Below are 18,520 nucleotides of genomic sequence, written 5' to 3'. Positions count from 1 at the left end.
CTACACTGGTGCTTGTGCTTAGCAACAACCATTATTCATTAGTAAATGATGGGATAAAAAGGGCATCAGACGGATCATAAGCTAGACTACACGAGAAAGGGAAACATCATCCTCTACCATCATCATTTCGAGGCAATTGTCTCTCAACTGTAATCAACTCTGTGTCAATTGTCATCCGGGTGAAACACAATTACATTCCAGTTCATTTAATTCAATTTTAAAAAATTTAAAATTAAATATAAAAAAAAAATTACCAGTCTTTTACATAATTTGTTAGACGATAAAATAGTAATTTTATGTTAATAAATAACATAAAGATAATAGTAAAATTTTTAAATGGTATGTCCATCCTTCAGTCCACCGTTCGATGCAAACTTTTTCACATAAAAAAAAAAAAATTTCTCCGACATTATTTCTATTAGAAGCTTCATGTCCCACAATGTCCTCAATTTAGGGTTTTTGTTCACAGGAGTTTACTGTATACGTGTGGTCCTCTGCTAGCTCAGCATCACCTCTCTCAAACCCTAATAATAATTATTTTTCTTTTTCTTTTGTATATAAGTTGAGAATGGAACAAATCTTCAGGCATTGGTTTGATTTCATGATCCCATTATCGACATAAACAATGATTTTAAAGTTGTAAAAAGCTTGATGAATGGGGAAGAAAATGGAGCAAAAAAGCCAAAAACTAAGCAAGAATCATGGGTTTTAATATTATGATTATCGTGCCTCGTCTCCTCTTTGGTCATCATCAACTCGCCATTGTTTTGATCCGATCAAAGCTTTTAATCTTCCAGTTGATTTATTAACTCTTAAATAAGTAAAGATTCCGAACCATATCTTCAACAGGAGACACTATTAGCTCATCCCCAAGAATTATTCTCACTTTATTAAGTTTTGGTCAATAAAATCAAGGTCGATATGTATATCACCACCATATGATCTCTCTCTCGATTCCAAATCTTGCATATGGACCCTCGACAATCATCTAGACATGGGAATAATTTGATCTCTTAAATGTTGGGTTGATTTCTTAGTATCATCTAAAGCATCTTACAATTCTTTAATTTACTGTACGTATCTCATCATCACTTGTTTTCTTTCCTTCTCACTTTATTCTAATCCCAATATTTCCATTAACTAAGCATATTTATTTGTAACAGTCATTATCATCCTCATCACCATGCACCCTCATAAAAATTGTTATATATTCTTCATATTACTGTCATAATCATCGATCAACTTCACATCCCTGTTGATGAGCTACTCATCATTGTCATCTTAGCAATCATTTTAATTAATTTAATTTAATTTTCTTAATTAAAAAGACTTTGTCAAATTGACAGTATCTAATATCTTGTATTCCAAGTAACTTGTCCAATGTTTTATGCATGAAAAGGTCAATGATGGAAACAACTAGAGAGGAGAGAGAGAGAGAGAATTGGCATTTGTGCTTGCATGGAGAGGAGAGTTATGAGAATATGTTGAATGAATTGACTATAAATTGGAAAAGAATTTAGGGTTTGTAGTTTTATATTATAAAAAAAATTTTAATTTTAAAAAATATTGTATGCTCTGATCAATGATACAACACATCAATAATTGTATTAATAAAAATTGAATGCCACTACCAAATCCCTTCAATTTTTTAAAAAAGAAAATTGGATATTTTTATTTTATTACTTATTATTATTAATTAGAGCAAAAATTCAAGTTTTGTATAATATATCAGGAGTATGCAATACCTTTGCCATCTTATATAGAACTTCAAATTTTCTTTAATTAATGGGTTTTATTTTATTGATACTCTATTTATTTTTAAAATGAAAAAATTTTACGTTGAAATTCTATTTTGAGCTAATTATTGTAAATTATTTTTAATTTATTAATAGTAAAATCATCTCTAAATCTCAAGTTTAAATTCCATTGAAACTATTATAAAAAAAATATTTTTTTGTTTCTTTTTTTTCCCTTCCTCCAAACTTTTGCAACTATATATATATATATATATCCCCATGGCATTTTGTAAATTCATGTATGGAATTTCAGAATCCTGGAAAAGCCAAATTTCCCGGAAAAAAGTTTGTTTAGGGAATAAAACAAAATGACAATAGCACGGAAAAAAAAAATTGTAGAAGTTGGATAGAACAAAGTTGGTAAGCTTAATTATTTTAAGGAAATAAACCAATCCATATGGTATTATTATTTAATTAATGGCAAAGAATTAATTTTTTTCCATAAAAGAGAAGTATTGTTTTTATGTTATTCTTTTAGGATAATTTTAAAAAATATAAGCTGTGATTTCACATTTTATCAATTAAAAAATATTTTTAAGTAGGTATTGTATAATCTAAAAGTCATTATTTTAATCAGAATAATTTCTCTGAATATTAAATATAAAATATTTTTAAAATTAAAATGAATAAATATTAATCACATGATATATTTTAAAGATTATTCCAAATTTTTATGAGATCTATAAACAATATTCTTGCATCTAGGCGATGGAATATAATCCACAAGCTACACATGCTTGTATGGAATAATTATCTTAATTTTTGTGATGTTAATTAAAATGATAAAATATTTTGATCAATGGTTCAATATTATTTGAACTTTTCCTTTATGGTTAATTATTGATGAACGCGAAATCTTATCTATTCTGAGTGAGACCGAACTTAAGAAAATAACGCTAGTCTAAAGCCTATAAAGTCCACTTTGCTAATTGATCCAGCATCTCAAGTTTTGACTTAGACACGCGGGACAGATCAGATCAACCGCGAGTCCAGGTCCAGCGAAAAGTAATTCAGTCCAGTAATATGAGAAATAATAGCAGATCCAGTCATTTCGCAACTCTATCCGCACGCGTGCTGAGAAAAATTAAATGACCGCTTGACGTAAAGAGAGACTCTGACACATCCGTACGTACAAACTTGAGTGACAGAGATATGTGTTACTGTAATAGACAGGTCGTTAGACATTATTAACGGATAAAAAGAAAATAAATAAAAGGAGAAGAACGTATTTCTATCCGATCAATATTACACTCATACTGTAAACTTTATTATCTGAATTTTAAAATATCAATCATGAATTTTATAATTTTTATTAAAAAAATTTTTTTAGTCCATAAATTAAGTGGGCATTTTTATATATATTCATTTTGTAAAATTACTTTTAGCATTATTAAATATTGTTATATAAATTATTAATTAAAAATATATTAAGTTAATTAATATGTATAAATTTTGTCAGAGACTGTTCAAATAATTTAAAATAAATATTAATGTGAGATTAAAAAAATAAAAAAAATAAAAAATTGGAATTGGAATTGAATATAGGATGAGTCAATATCAATAACTCAAATTAGGGAATTAATTAAGCAGATAAAATAAACAAGCCATCACTATTAGAAGAAGATTTAAAAAAAAAAAATTGTTAAGACAATAATTGGTGGTTTCCCATTGGAGAGGAGTCAAAATCAACCCAATAATAATAATAATCACATTACAACTCTTAACCCACATAGATTTTTCAATGGTCCCTACTTGCTGAGACTTGTGGGACCCATTTGTCCTACTTGTCTTTATCTTAGTTTACCCCGCTTACCCAATACTTTATAAGATAAATTAGATTTTAGTCTATATAAAAAAATTATTAATTAATTTTTTAATTTTAAAAACTGTCTTAACTTTGAAAAATTTTATAGATTGTAATATTAATTAATAGTTTTTAATATTATAGAAATTAAATAATATTTTTTAAAAAAATACTTATAGCAATTTCTAAATTTTTATTTAGATTTATTTTATTATAAATATAAAATAAATATTAATAAATTTTAAATTTTATTTAATTTCTATATAAATTTCATATTTTTTTCACATCCATATAATATTTGTTAGATGCTTCTCTTCCAACTTAGTTGCTGATATAGAATTACGAGTATGCCAAATTCAGGAAACTTCAATGCTGACTTCTTCCCACTTGTCTCCACCTTCCTTTCATTTTCGTTTCTCTTTAAATTTGTCCAATAATTTTATATCATTTTCACTAACCCCTATTAATAATTTAAATTAAAAAAAATCTCAATCATTAATTTTTTTAATCCTTTTCAAAAATAAAATAAAATAAAATATAACTTCCATTTCCTTGTGAAAATTTTAAATAATTATTTAAATTTTAGTTAATTATTTTGGCCGAGAAAAAAAAAATAAATATCCAGCTGCATCACCAATGCTGGGGCTGCGTCACACAGAGAAATTTGTATCCCGCTCCCTTTGATGTGGAGGATGATTGATGGGCACAAACGGAAAATTCTTAGCAGTGGATCGTAGCCGTCCATCTACGACTGGGGGGCTGATGATGATCATAGTGAGAGTATTAAGTGGTCATTGTCATTTTCCTTAAATCAAGAGGCCAAAAATAAATAAATAAAAGTTAAATGTGTTATTAAAAAAATTTAATTGCAATTTTCAACTCTAAAAATATCTTATTATACAAGAATTAAGAAAATAATTTAATATTTTTATTTTTATTAAAAAGCTATCAATTTACCAAAATACCTTTGTAAATTATACTAATAAAAAAGATGATAAGAAATTATAAAGCTGACAAGGAAGGTGTAATATATTGAAAATAATAATAAATAAGATTGAAATTGAAAAATAAATAATATTATTTAATTTTTTTAAGGTGGAATATAAAATATTGCAAAAATATTTTTCTAAATAACATTTGAAATAGGAAGAATAGATTTTAAATATTATAAAAGACATCTTTAACTATTTAATTTATTCTTTTTAATTTTAAAATAAACTAAAATTTTTTCACTTTTTAAAATTATTTTTAAGAATTAAAACCATTAAATTATCGGTAAAACACGAAAAATTCACCGTTTTGATTATAGAGAGAGAAGCATCTTTTGCTCCCCACTCAAAAATCAACGGCCGAAATTCCTGGGAGTTGGCCACGTATCCATTCCCCTTGACTTCTGCTCTACCCGTTTTCCGTTATTCTACTTGCTCCTATTTTTCTTACATTTAATTTTCACTTATTACCATCTTTGCCAAGATGAAAATTATTAATAAAAAAATAGAATATTTAATATAATAATATTAAAATTATTTTTAAAGTTATAAATTTAAATTCTAGTAAAAATTTAATAAAACAAGACATAATTTGTTAGATAATGCTTACTTATGATTTCAGACTAATTTGTTTTAATAAGATAATTCAATTTTTAATTTTTATATGTATTGATACTAATGGGTAATTACTTATTTTTTTTAAATTACTAAGAAAGACTTCCAAAAAATGAGATATATTACCATATATGTTACATATGTAAAATGGGGTACATGGCATGTTTATATATGGAGATGATGATGTGATGATGATCAAACAAGGAAGGGAAGTGGGAGAGAGGAAAGGAGGGTATAGTAAAAAGGTAATGATTACAATTTGGGTAATGATGGGAACTTCTCTTTCCTTCCATACAAAATTAAATTTATAAAATTCAGGAAAAAAAAAAAAAAAAAACACTCCACCCACAGAACTGCGCAGCCACAGCCGCCATTTGCACTTCTCTCGCCCTTTTCCTTTCCCTGATGATTAGTATTTTACTACCCCGTTACCCATTAACTCCATATTCGAATTACATAAAAAAAATAAATTTTTTCTTAAATTATTACTAGTCATAGAAGGGACAGGGACTTCAAAAAGCACCCCATTAATTTAATTTAATGCAAAATAAAATAGGATATTTTTATTTATTAATTTAAAAAGAAAAACGAAAGGAAGCCCCATATTCAGGTATTTATAGGCACCGCGAGTCCGCATGTATCTCTGCAATGATGAATTACTCACTTGCCTAAACAAAGGCAGCTAGACCAGCAATCCGAAGAAGAAGCAGCAGCAGCAGCTTAACTCGTTAACGATCACAATCCCCTTGTCGATTTTTTTTTTTTTAATTTTTTGCCCTTTTCTCTGGCTTCGCTAATTTCGAAGTCATAGCTTAGCCCCTGCTCTTTCTATTCCCTTGCTTATTTCACACGTTATTCTTCAGTCTCAACAAGTCTACCAGCCTTCTACTTCCTTGTTTCTCTATAAATACACAAATCCTCCTCTGCAGCAAGAAACGAATTGAAGAAGACTCTTGGGTATTGGGTGATTGAGATTGGTGTTATTAAGCATGGCAGAAGAGAGAATGATAATTGTGAGAGAGTTTGATCCGAGCAGAGATGGAGTTGGTGTTGAAGAAGTTGAGAGAAGATGTGAGGTTGGTCCCAGCGGGAAGCTCTCTCTCTTCACCGACCTCTTGGGTGACCCAATTTGCAGGGTCCGCCACTCCCCTGCTTTTCTCATGCTGGTACATAACATATTTGTCCATTTTCACTCTTTTGTCCTTTTCTCACTTCTACAAACCATCTCCAAAAAATTTATAAAAAAAAAAAAATCCATTTCGTTTTTACGTGTGTTTCTTTTCCATATGTTAATCATAATAATCATGAATTTTGAATTATTAAGAAAAAAATATTAAATGCTATCCTCTTCTCCTTCCCTTATCTGATTGTGTTGTTTTTGTGTAATGAATATAGGTGGCTGAGTTAGGTGAGGAGATAGTGGGTATGATAAGAGGATGCATCAAAACCGTTACATGTGGCAAAAAGCTCTCTAGACATGTCAAAAACGCCACCCCCACCTCCGCCTCCGCCTCCGCCATCAACATCAACGACCCTCCAAAAACTCTCCCGGTTTATACTAAACTCGCTTACATCTTAGGCCTTCGCCTTTCTCCTTCCCATCGGTACGGACACTATCTTTCAATACATTGCAACTACGTCGTCTTCTTGTTTACAATGTCATTAAGAAAAATCTACCTTTCTAATTTCCCCGAAGCAAAAACGATAACTCTTATTAATTATGTTCATTAATCGCCGTTGCCTGCCAATTATTGGCCCTTAATGACCTTTTCACTTTACTGCTCAAAACTCCTCAGTTGCTTTTCAGTCTATTATATTAATTTTAAATTAATTATTGCAGGAGGATGGGAATAGGCTTGAAACTGGTGCTCGCCATGGAGGAGTGGTTTCGTGAAAATGGCGCTGAATATTCCTACTTGGCAACTGAAAACGATAACCACGCTTCCGTTAAGCTGTTCACTGACAAATGCGGTTACTCAAAGTTCCGTACTCCTGCAATCCTTGTCAACCCTGTCTTTGCTCACAGAGTCGCCGTTTCAAACAGAGTCACCATCTTCCAACTCTCCCCTCACGATGCTGAATTGCTCTATCGCCGCCGTTTCTCCACCACTGAGTTCTTCCCTCGCGACATTGACTCGGTGCTTAATAACAAACTCAACTTGGGCACCTTTTTAGCTGTGCCGCGTGGCAATTATAAATCAGATTCTTGGCCCGGGTTTGATAAGTTTTTGTCCGACCCGCCTGAGTCTTGGGCCGTGCTAAGCGTGTGGAATTGTAAGGATGTGTTTAAGCTTGAAGTTCGTGGGGCGTCGCGCGTGAAGCGCACATTTGCCAAAACGACTAGAATTGTTGACAAAGCTTTGCCGTTTCTGAGGTTACCATCAGTACCGGAGGTGTTCAGGCCATTCGGGTTGCATTTTTTATATGGTCTTGGAGGTGAAGGCCCACGCGCGGTTAAAATGGTAAAGGCGCTGTGTGCGCACGCGCATAACCTAGCGAAGGAGCGTGGCTGCGGAGTGGTAGCCACAGAGGTGTCTAGTCGCGAACCGCTGAAGTTAGGAATTCCACACTGGAAAATGCTATCATGCGCCGAGGACTTATGGTGCATCAAGAGGCTTGGGGAAGACTACAGTGACGGGTACATAGGTGACTGGACTAAATCACCCCCTGGCATGGCAATTTTTGTTGACCCAAGAGAGTTCTAAATTTCTAATGTTGTAATAGTCATGTCAAAGAACAAAATCTAAAAAAGCTAAGCTAGCAAGGTAACAACACAAAAGCAAATGAAAAAAATCCTCCTTTTTTAATAATTTCTTCTTTATTTTTGGGTTTTTAGTAGAATTTTAATTAATGTGCAGGATTTTTTGGCTTTGGGGATTGAAAAAGAGGGAATGAGAAGATATGGGTTTTTGTTATTGAAGAGAATATCCCCCCACTTTGGTTTACTTCTCAACTTTTTGTAAATGGTTGTGGCTTTTTAGATCCTCAAGCAGCCAAATGCAGCCTTAGCTTGATGAAAGGAATGTGTTATCTATCTTCTTTGCTTATATTCCCAAGTGTCTCAAAGCGGTTCACTGATGAGATAGACATTGCAAGGGGAACTTAGAATATCCTCCTTGCTTTGATTACCTAGGCCTTGATCCTTTTGCAGTTAAGAGTTAGTGGGCATCAAAGAAAGAAAACAAAGTCTACCCTTTAAGCATAATGGACCAGAGATTGTCCTACTGAAAGGGCATGGGTGTCTTTCAAGTGTGCCCCAAAAATATATTCATAGATTACAAAGATACAGTTATAAAGCACAACATTTTATGTGGATGAACTTTCCTGGTGTGGGGAGATTCTTTTAAAGGCTTTTCCTCTATGATATATTGTTGAAATTGACTTGAAATTTAGTGTGTTGCTGTTACGAGTGGGTTTAATTTGGATTAGTTGATTGCTGTAACTCATTTGCGAATTTAGATTTAAGTTCCCATTCTTTATTCGTTACTAAAAAAATGAAAAATATACTATGAATTAGTGTAGGGTATTTTTGCTTCTCGTCTTTTCCTTCCAAAGGGACCCTTTTCCTTTTCCCTCGTTTTGGTGGCTTTAGTTTTGGAAGTATGGACCATTGTGGAGGTTCTCAGATTGTGACATTTTTGGACCCAAGTTAAATTAGATTGAACAAGATGGGTTCCTGATTATCTTTCTTTTCCACTCAAATGAATTCTACTGCAAAAATAAAACCAAAGTTACTATGTTTTTATCTTTTACTCTTCCCCTGTTTTTGCCTTTTTCTCCTCTTTGGTTCTTTTTTCTTGTACTTGGGTTTGGATCGTTTCAAGAAAAAGAACACCCTTTGTCCCACATATTATTATAAATATTATATTTTTAAATGAAATAAATAATTTAAGATTGTATAATTTGCTCTCATTTCATTTTCTTTAACACTATAGTTGTTAGAGGTTTTGAAGACAAAGAAAATATTTTAAAAAAACTAAAAAGTTAAATTTACTAATGAACTATATAACTGATATCAAATATATTAAATTTTTATTTTTTAATCAAATTTATCTTTAAATTATATTAATTTTAAAATGCGAACTATGCTTTTAAATATTAAGTTTAGGATTATCTTTGATTATTCTATTTTATTTTATTTTATTGGAAAGGAAAAGCTTTATTTCATCCAAAGAAAATAGAAGAAAGAGAGAAGGTAGGTTAAGCATGCAATAAACACCTGTTGAAATGAGAAGAAGGAAGTTGAAAAATGAAAAATTGGGTCTGGGATTCGGCCCTTCACGGGATTTAGCAAGGTATGCTCCACAAGAGGGATTTTTGAATCCAATCATGAAATTAATGGTTTCTAAATTGTAGAACGAGAGTTATCGGTTGTCTGTATTAATTTATTTTTTTGCGTTTAGTAATTTTTTGCATATAAAAGAAAAAAACAAGTAAAATGAGAGTGATTTTGATTTTTTTTTTTTTTCAGCTGGGGACTAAAAAAATTTTTAAAAAAATTGTCAAAGCAGCAATAAAAAAGAAAAAAAAGAAAGAAAATGCATGAATTGGAGTTGAGTTGGCTACCTGAAACGTGGTAACTGTTTTATCCATATCTTTAATTATGACTTGACTCCAAATTTGATATCTTCATTAGCTTTTTACTTTAACGGTTGATGGATTGGTCATGGATTTGATTTCGATTGTCCAATGATTTTTGCCTCCCATTTCTATTCCTTATCCATTCATATCCCTTCTGTTTCTACTTCTTTCACTCCCCTAATCCCAACCTGCCACGTATTACTTTCCCCTCTTCAATACTCACCACAATCTATATATGCATTTTTTAAAAATTAATAATTAATCTCTATAATAAAAAATAATTAATAGGTCTCTATAACTAATTAATCTCTAAAATAATAATAAAAATTATTATTTAATCAATAAAAATAATTAATAAATTAATCTTTATAATTAATTAAAGCCGATTATATTAAAAAATATAGTCAAACATAGTCTTCTTTGCAATTGAAAAAAAAAAAAAAAGCATCTTGATGCAAACAACCCACTTGATCATAATGCATTGCTTTTATATCTTTGAGAATTTGAATAAAGAAAGAACAGCAACAACAACCCACATTTACTAATGTTTTGGCTGGACCAAGCTTCAAGTATTTTGAGTTTTAAAACTTGGTTAGTTGCAAGTGTGAATTAGGGTTTTGATATTTGCTTAATTTTGGGCAATCACTCAATTAAGTCAAAGGTCAATCTTGAATAGATTAAAAGAGTTAGGTTTAGTTTGGTTTGGTCTAAGCATCATAGATAAGATGCCATTCTTAAGTTAAAAATACATTTCATGTAGCCTTATCCATCTTTCCAAGATTTTAATAATGATATTACTCATGCTTTTGTAATGTTATTAATTTTAATATTTTAATAATGGAACAAAACTTTTAAAACACAGAATTCCAATCGATCAAGAATAATCTAACAAGATTAAAATATAGAATTTTTCAGTACTATTTATTTCTTTCGATTAATTCAGAAATTACTAGAAATAATCAATCAATAAAAAAAATAAGGAAGACTTTTTCGGCCAATACCATGGAAGGGCATAGGACAAGTAGGTTTAATGTTACGTCGCTCGCAGAAAATTAATTCTTATATGAACATATATGAGTTTTCATTAGTCTTAGTAATCAAAATAGAGTAGGAATTAGAATCCTTTTGTTCAAAAAAGAAAAATTGAGCAACCACATGTATGGCCCAATGATTTTTGAAACAGAAACTAATGGGCCAAATTGGACCTCACCGTTAAGATCTTCTCCCAAATTGGGCCAAAAGAAAATAAAAAATGCGGTGAGCGTGGATCGAACACGCGACCTTCAGATCTTCAGTCTGACGCTCTCCCAACTGAGCTATCCCCGCCTGTTGATTTCTATTTTCTCAACTTCTATAGATCCAAAATTAGATCAAATTGAACGCATAGATTGTTAATTTGGTAGTCGGAACTTGAAACCTGCAATCCACCTCCACGCAGGGTTTATTCTGTCGTCAACCTCGCCCTTCCGAAATTTCTCCCAAATTTTCAAAACTCCAAGTAGGGTTGCAAGTATGGATCCTCGACACACCGGGGAGATATTGAAGTAAGTTTGAGTTTTAATTTCATCTATCTGATCTCTACTTCTCTCTCTCTCTCTCTTTTTTTTTTCGGTCAATTGGAGGTTTATGGTGAAAAGTAAAAGGTGTTTTTTTATTGGTTGGGTTTCAAGGCATTTGGAGAAGCAGAATGAGTTGTTAATGGAGGCCTACAATTCAATGTCTCATGAATTGCATAAGCTTCAGGTTGGTTCGTGCCTTAGTTCTTTTTTATGATTATTTATTGTAATTAATCAAAGTGCACGTAATTATTGTGTGCATATGGAAAAGAGTTTTTAAAATAAAAAAGAAAGAATTGAAAGTCAGATTGAGCTAAAAATGTGAAATTCTCTCTGCAAGAGTGTTTGTTATGGCAAGATTTTGAGGTACGTGGTGGTATTCTACATTGAAACTCAAGAATAACTCTTTTCTTTGGGTATTTCTTGATGATTGGAATCATTTTTCTTCATTTTTTCATCATTTTGATTACTTCCTTGTCTTGAAAAACAACCATAGTCTAGTTCTTTGATTGTAAAGCACTTTTTTCAAATACTGTATTTGTATTTGTAAATCTGTAACCAGAGACCAATCCAGCAATAATGACTAATGTTGGAACATATACAGTGCGTGATATGGCTGTGCATCTGCTTTTGCGTTGGGTAACTAGTTAGTGTGTCATTATTCCTACTGAATTATTTGATAGTTTTACTAACAATCTAGAGGTTGCATCTTAACATAAGAACATTAAGAATTGTATAACTCAAATGGGAAATATGGGTCTAGGAATCCCTATACTTTGTTTTCTCAACCTAAGTGTCTAGCGGGCACAGGGTTTTAACAGAATGGATCAAAAGGAAATATGAAGCATGCTTTCATAGAAAATAAAATTATTTATCGACTCAAGGGCTCTTTCATTCACAAAACACTTGCAACAAGCTGATTGTTTGTTTATTGCTGTCAACGTAAACTATCTTTGTGTCACCACTCGCAGGTAGAGGAAGAAATGCTGATGCGTAAATTTTATGAACTTATGACTGCTCAAGGTTTAACTAAAAAGGTATAACTTACCTCTCCAGGTTTGTGGTGAATTCATTATTCTCTCTCTCTCTCCCTCTCCCCTATTTTTAATCCAACTTCAGTATAAATGTGTGCATGAATTGCTTAGATGAGAAGCTAGCATGATCTGCTTTTCGTTTTTAGTTTTGTTATTTTATCATTTTAATTGGCTAACTGGGGTTTCAGCTAATACAAATAATCACCATGAATAATTGAAGTAATTTATTGCAAAAGCGTTAAGCATAGGTAGAATGTGATATCTTTATTGTTGGGTTCTTGCTGGCAAAAAGTAAGCAGATATTTACGAAGAGTTCATTAATTGAATGAAGTTTTGATTTAATTGACCGTAATGTTGTTTCTTTCTGTACGTTGATGCTATTAGCATGGTGCCATTAAAGGCATAATACACAAATTGAATGTTGTCTTCTGCTTCCTGCCCCTTGCCATCAAAACTGTTGTATTTTCTTCCTCTTTTTTGGTAAACTGCAAAATAAACTGTTTGGCCTTCATAAATTTTTATTATTTTCGTAGTTAAAATTCAGTATCTAATGTCAGCATGTAAGGATTCACTGATGGATTGAATAATTGTTTGTCAAAACTTCAATAGTTGGACAATTGAATTTGATAGATTGGGTACTAAAAATATTTATATATGTGCTTTTATTTATTAAATTTTTCTTCAAAATGATTACCACATGGGTGAGAGTAAATGCATAAAATGAGATGGGTTAGATTTGGGAAGACTCAGTTCAAGTATTACCTACAAAAGGGGCAATTGTTATGTTCCTTATTGACGGGTTTATTTCTTTATTGGAAGGCTTAATTGATTTGTGGACAGTTCAATTATTTAATCCTTCTTGTTTTGGGATTTCTTGTTGATTGCTTTAGCATCTAAGATTTGGCAGTATTTAATACTTGTTCAGAATTTTTTTAATGTCATTGCCTTTGGCAGAATGAAAAAAATACCAATGTTTCGAATGGGGATCAAGTCAGAGACGATTCTGTTTTACTTACTAATAATACAGGCGGCAATTCTTATGGTGGTAAGAGTGAGCAATCATCTGCAATAGTCCCTGTCAATGATAATGAACAACACTGAGGATATCAAGTTTGTTTGACTTAATCATGAACTACTGAAATTTTTATTTTTGGCCTTTTCTTGAGAAATCCTCTTGTTCTTTCCAGTACAGCTAAAAATTTTATTCAAAAGTTTATCAAGTGTAAATCTATTATGTAGCCTTCTTATCATGTGAAGTTTTTGAAATTATCAATGGAGTGGATTCTTGGCTTTTCACGTTGTGAAAAGTATTCTACCTTTATTTATTTGTGATGACCACCTTGGTATGATGTGTATTTTGTTAGATATGATCTCAATCACATATCTTCTAAGTGCCGAGGAACTTGTAACATCTGGTAATCAATCAATTCACTTGTCCAATGACAGTAGGAAGTCCAACCAGGTTCTGTTTCAGCATTCTGTTAGATAAGAATCAGAATTGTTGCTGATTTGGTTATCAATTTTCTGGGTCCTATTTTCCTGGCGGAGCCATCTAGACCAGTTGCCTTTTGAGAGAAAACATGATACTTTCTTATAGGGTTGTTGAATTCCGGTTTTAGTATGGTTGTTACTAAGAATTAGCATTGAAATTAAATCTCTGATTTGTATGTTTACGAATTCGATATGATTTTGGTTCATTTCTAATTCTTATTTAGTTTTTTTTATTTTAATTTTAATTTTTTCAAATAAAATTACAATATTTTTACATTTAATTTAAAATAGTAAATAACTATTAACATTTAAATAATAATAGTTTAATATTAGAATTATATTAATAATATATAATTCTCTATAAAAATATTATATTATTTTATATATAATTATTAATTATATAATTTTAATTAAAAAATATATATAATTAATATATAAAAGTATATCATATTACTACTATGTAATTCACTCATATAATTAAAAATTAAAAAGTAATTAATACATTTATGATTGAAATAATAAATAATAAATATATATACTCATAGACATATAATTTATTTATGTGGAATAAATTATAATTAACTAAATAAATTATTTAAATTATATTGTTAGAAATCTTTAATAACTAATTAGATTATATAGTTATTTTATAATAATATTATTAATTATTTAATAATTAAGAGAGAGTTATATTTAAATTATGAGTAATTTAATTTATAAAAATAGTTAAATAAAAAGATAATGTATACATGGACTAAACTTTTATTAAATGAAATATCGGATAACTTATAAATATTTTTTTTGTTTTTATAGTTATTTATGGTGTCTCTTATATTTATTTAACAATTTATAAAATTAAGAGTTGAATTGTTTAAATAAAATTATATAAATCTGATAATATAATTTATAATATTATATTGAAATTATATAAGATATAACGTATATTATTTTTTTTAAAAATTATTATTTAATTTTTATGATATGAAAAAATTCACTACTTAATCATTCTATTAGTTTTAGCCATTAAATATTGTAAAAAAGTCTAAAATGCTATTGATACGGAAAAAATAATTAATAAATTTTTTAAAAATTTGAGAGATTAATTAATTAGTTTTTTAAAATTATAAGACTAAATAATAAAATATTTAATGGCAAAATTAATAGAGAGATTAATTTTTGAATTTTTCTATATTATAAAAATTATAAAGTAATTTTTTTTTATTTTAACTATATAATATAATCATAATATTATTGCTAAAATTATTATATATATATATATATATATATATATATATTTGATTTTTTTTAGTATGGTTCTAATTCGGCTTCGTTATGATTGTTGATAAAAAAAACTATAACTGAAATTAAATAGCGAAATAAATTTGATTTCTATAATATTAAATTTTTTTCAATTGGGATACAGTTCAAGCCCTCAAAAACTCTACACAACCCTAGTTTCTAGTGATTGGTTCTCCTATAAGCAGCTTAGGAAACTGAAAATCGCTGCATGCATGTTTACAAATCGAGGGACTGATAGGCAGCAAGTGCAAAGCAAATTGCAATCTGGAATCTCTTTAAGGGTGGTCTTGTTCACTAATATCATTTCATAACTGCAGTGGATTCATTTATTTTTTCTACTTTAATTGTAAAGACTAAATAGTTGGCTTGTGAAAATATAAACTAATGTGTCTAGTAGTGGATAAATTCATCTTGCAATCATACTCCGTCAATCCTCTTGCTACTTGTACCAAAACAAACCAAACTTCCATTGCTGCGCCTAGCTCAGATGAAACTGGCAGAGGAGCAAACCTGAAGCAACCATGTATAGATTTTGTCAGTATTTCTTAGTGGAAATTAAAGCTAAAATGGACTCAGTAAAATTGAAAATTGCTAATATGTTATTAAGAAGAGAAGAAGCTTACAATGATCAAAAGTGATGAGCATGGAAGTCCCTCCAAATTATAGTTGCATGTCTCTCCATTTCTCTTATAGTCTTCTGTAAGTAGCTGTTAAAAGCGTAAGAAGCATGAGCAAGAAGAGAGTGTCACAATAGAAACAGCAACCCTGAGGCATAATATCTGTTTCAATCAGCATCAACTTCACCACAAGCTTAGTCAATTTGTCTGCAGAAACTCTAGGTTTGGCCACACACCATAGCTCCTGCACCTGCACTACCCATGTCTCTGGCATTGGAGCTACTGTGTCTGCTGGATTACAGGGAGCTAGGTAATTAATAACAGCATGGTGCTGTGGCTGAACCCATGAGAGGAAGCAATCTGGCTCAAAGGGAAGACCATTGGCTGCGGAGAGGCACCAGGGAAGGACAATATGGTGGTGAAGCAACAAGAGGCTGCGGGGGATGAGGGTTTATGGCTACATCTGAAGGGACAGAGAACGCAACTGAGGAGTGGAGTGCGGGTTTGGCGACGATTCTGGTAATGGGGTTGGCCTTGCTGTGCATGAGTTTTACAATCTTGGGAGTCAACGATTAAGAATTTCCTGTTTATGGGTCCATTGCTGTTTTGAGTCGGTCACCATGATGTTGATCTTGTTGAGGTCATTTTTTGCGAGAAGACACCAAGGTTCTCTCAAGTGCTGACATTTTTTTTTTTTTCGAAAGTTGGAAAATCTAGTTTCGTTTTATTATACAGTAAGTAATTCTCACAGTATTAATAAATGAATGGCCTTGAATAATCATGAGTGATCATGTCAGACAAAGAAATTTCTTTCCACTTTCCGGGATGTAGATGGCCAATCCCCTGGCCTTCCCCACGCTCATCATAAAGGAAAAAAGATTGAATATAGATGGCTTGTGAGGGAGAAATGCCTCATTTTTGAGCTGTGGGAGAAAAGGTCGAGTTTCTTGACATCTGTTCAATACTATTATTAGACGCATAGATGACTATTTAATTCCTGGATTTAGTAATTATTAACTCTTCCGGCCATTTATTATGAAAAATAAATTAAAATATTTTTTTTGATAAAAGTTTTTTTTTAAGTATTAATAATTAAATGAATTAAAGGGATTTTTAAAAATACTTTTTTGTAATTAATCCAAATAAAAGTATTGTCTCATCCCATGGCTATAAAATGAAAAATCTCACTATTTTCCATAATCTTATTTAAAATCATAAACAAACCAAGAAACATATGTATGTTTTGCTAAAAAGAGAGAGAATGCAAGGGCATGGGCATGGGCATGGGCATGGGCATGGGCAGAAGGAAAGGTTGGATACTTGACGTGCTCATGTGAAATTTGAGTGTCCTAAGCAAAGAGTTGGATCCCATTTGAATTTGGCATCCAAACACCAAAGTATTACACTGGCTATCACCTTTTACCATAATTAGAAATGGGAGTTGAACCTCCTGTTAAGGAATTACTTCAGACTGCCTTGCCTCTGTAGTGATTCTTAGAGGTTCTAAATTTTAGGGAAAAAAATTATTGTTTGATCTTGTTATGAAAACTTATTAATTAGCTTTTAATTTTAAAAAATATATTAAAATATTTTTAAAATTTTAAAAAGTAAGTTAATTAATTTTTCTACTAATTTTAACCTTTAGATATTGTAAAAAAAATTAACATCCCTAATGTGACTAGTGACTAGAAATAGAGCTGAACTGCAATTAGTCAATCTGTAAAAGAGAAATAATGAAATGGTTGGCTGAAACAGCCGGGCCCGAACTGGCCCAAATAATTTTTAGACCCACTTTCCACTTGGCCCAAAATGGTTAATTCAAGTTATTTAGTAGTTTCGTGCTAGTTATTATATTCAATTCAATTTTCTCATCATTTCTCGATGTGGGACGGATTTGCGCCGCAAATCCGCAAGCAGGCAGCTGAAAGCAGCTGACCGTCACACTCGGACCCACTAAATATTTGCGACGAGACCCAGGGTGGCTCTGATACCAATTGAAACAAACGGGTCCGAACTGGTCCAAATAACTTTTAGACCCACTTTCCACTTGGCCCAAAATGGTTAACCCAAGTTATTTAGTAGTTTCGTGCTAGCTATTATATTCAATTCAATTTTCTCATCATTTCTCGATGTGGGACGGATTTGCGCCGCAAATCCGCAAGCAGACAGCTGAAAGCAGCTGACCGTCACATTGGCGCTTATGGACAACCATTCTAACGCTCAAGTTAGTGAATTGCTATAATGGGGAATGTAATAAATTACTTTGAGTTCAGAATAAGTGTGTAAAAATACATGTCTTGAATTATGTGTACATTTACTGTTGTTATACTATAAAAAGATGAAGTTAATTACTGAATTTTCTGAAAATCTTATTAGTATCGGCTAATGGATAAAGAATACTGCGATTATAAGTATAATGAGGATCTGTTAGATTATATCTGCTAATAGTAACTTTCTATAAACGTTCAACTTGTCAAAGAGAGGGCGAGTCTTGGTTAAACACCGAGTGTTACGGTATCATGGTCTTCCTTCCTAAGGGTGAGATTTTTGCGACCGCGTGTCAGCTTATTAAACCCTTGCCATATGGTCATGTCCTATAGTGATAGCTCGTGACTTACTTTAGACGATTATTATGTCGTATGAGAGGTCTCCCACTGGTCTAAAACTTTTTAGATTCGAAGATTACAATTATTTTCACGACTTTGGACACGTGGCATGCTTAAATTAGTTTTTCTACT

The 18,520-nt window shown here is 31.2% G+C and overlaps 2 protein-coding genes and 1 non-coding gene across 4 annotated transcripts; 2 read left to right on the top strand and 1 right to left on the bottom strand.

Annotated features, from left to right (window-relative positions):
- The first annotated feature begins 5,794 nt into the window (after nt 1–5,794).
- LOC110629461 (probable N-acetyltransferase HLS1) lies at nt 5,795–8,238 on the top strand. Its single transcript, XM_021776443.2, has 3 exons — nt 5,795–6,370; nt 6,600–6,808; nt 7,045–8,238. Exons 1-3 carry the CDS (start codon nt 6,194–6,196, stop codon nt 7,907–7,909), a joined length of 1,251 nt encoding a protein of 416 aa, XP_021632135.1. The 5' UTR covers nt 5,795–6,193; the 3' UTR covers nt 7,910–8,238.
- A 2,800-nt stretch (nt 8,239–11,038) lies between these two features.
- TRNAF-GAA lies at nt 11,039–11,111 on the bottom strand. Its single transcript has one exon. It is a non-coding gene; the product is annotated as a tRNA-Phe (tRNA).
- Nucleotides 11,078–13,700, top strand: LOC110629514. 2 transcript variants are annotated; one of them, XM_043949300.1, is made up of 4 exons: nt 11,078–11,329; nt 11,456–11,528; nt 12,313–12,378; nt 13,301–13,700. In XM_043949300.1, exons 1-4 carry the CDS (start codon nt 11,298–11,300, stop codon nt 13,445–13,447), a joined length of 318 nt encoding a protein of 105 aa, XP_043805235.1. In that variant the 5' UTR covers nt 11,078–11,297; the 3' UTR covers nt 13,448–13,700. The 2 variants fall into 2 exon arrangements, with proteins under 2 accessions (XP_043805235.1, XP_021632212.1); XM_021776520.2 differs by having other exon boundaries at nt 11,090–11,329; nt 13,330–13,700.
- Nucleotides 13,701–18,520: the final 4,820 nt, after the last annotated feature.

Source organism: Manihot esculenta, chromosome 13 (genome assembly GCF_001659605.2).
Source record: "Manihot esculenta cultivar AM560-2 chromosome 13, M.esculenta_v8, whole genome shotgun sequence".
In the NCBI taxonomy this organism is placed as follows: Eukaryota; Viridiplantae; Streptophyta; class Magnoliopsida; order Malpighiales; family Euphorbiaceae; genus Manihot; species Manihot esculenta.
The sequence above is the reverse complement of the archived record's forward strand: the minus strand, read 5'-3'. Positions and strand labels throughout refer to the sequence as shown.

Excerpts from the sequence above, each read along its gene's own strand:
- LOC110629461 (XM_021776443.2), top strand. The coding sequence starts at position 6,194 with ATGGCAGAAGAGAGAATGATAATTGTGAGAGAGTTTGATCCGAGCAGA. Across the intron at positions 6,371-6,599 it reads CCCCTGCTTTTCTCATGCTG|GTGGCTGAGTTAGGTGAGGA; the intron begins GTACATAACATA and ends TAATGAATATAG. Across the intron at positions 6,809-7,044 it reads CGCCTTTCTCCTTCCCATCG|GAGGATGGGAATAGGCTTGA; the intron begins GTACGGACACTA and ends TAATTATTGCAG.
- LOC110629514 (XM_043949300.1), top strand. The coding sequence starts at position 11,298 with ATGGATCCTCGACACACCGGGGAGATATTGAA. Across the intron at positions 11,330-11,455 it reads CACACCGGGGAGATATTGAA|GCATTTGGAGAAGCAGAATG; the intron begins GTAAGTTTGAGT and ends TTGGGTTTCAAG. Across the intron at positions 12,379-13,300 it reads CTCAAGGTTTAACTAAAAAG|AATTTTTTTAATGTCATTGC; the intron begins GTATAACTTACC and ends ATACTTGTTCAG.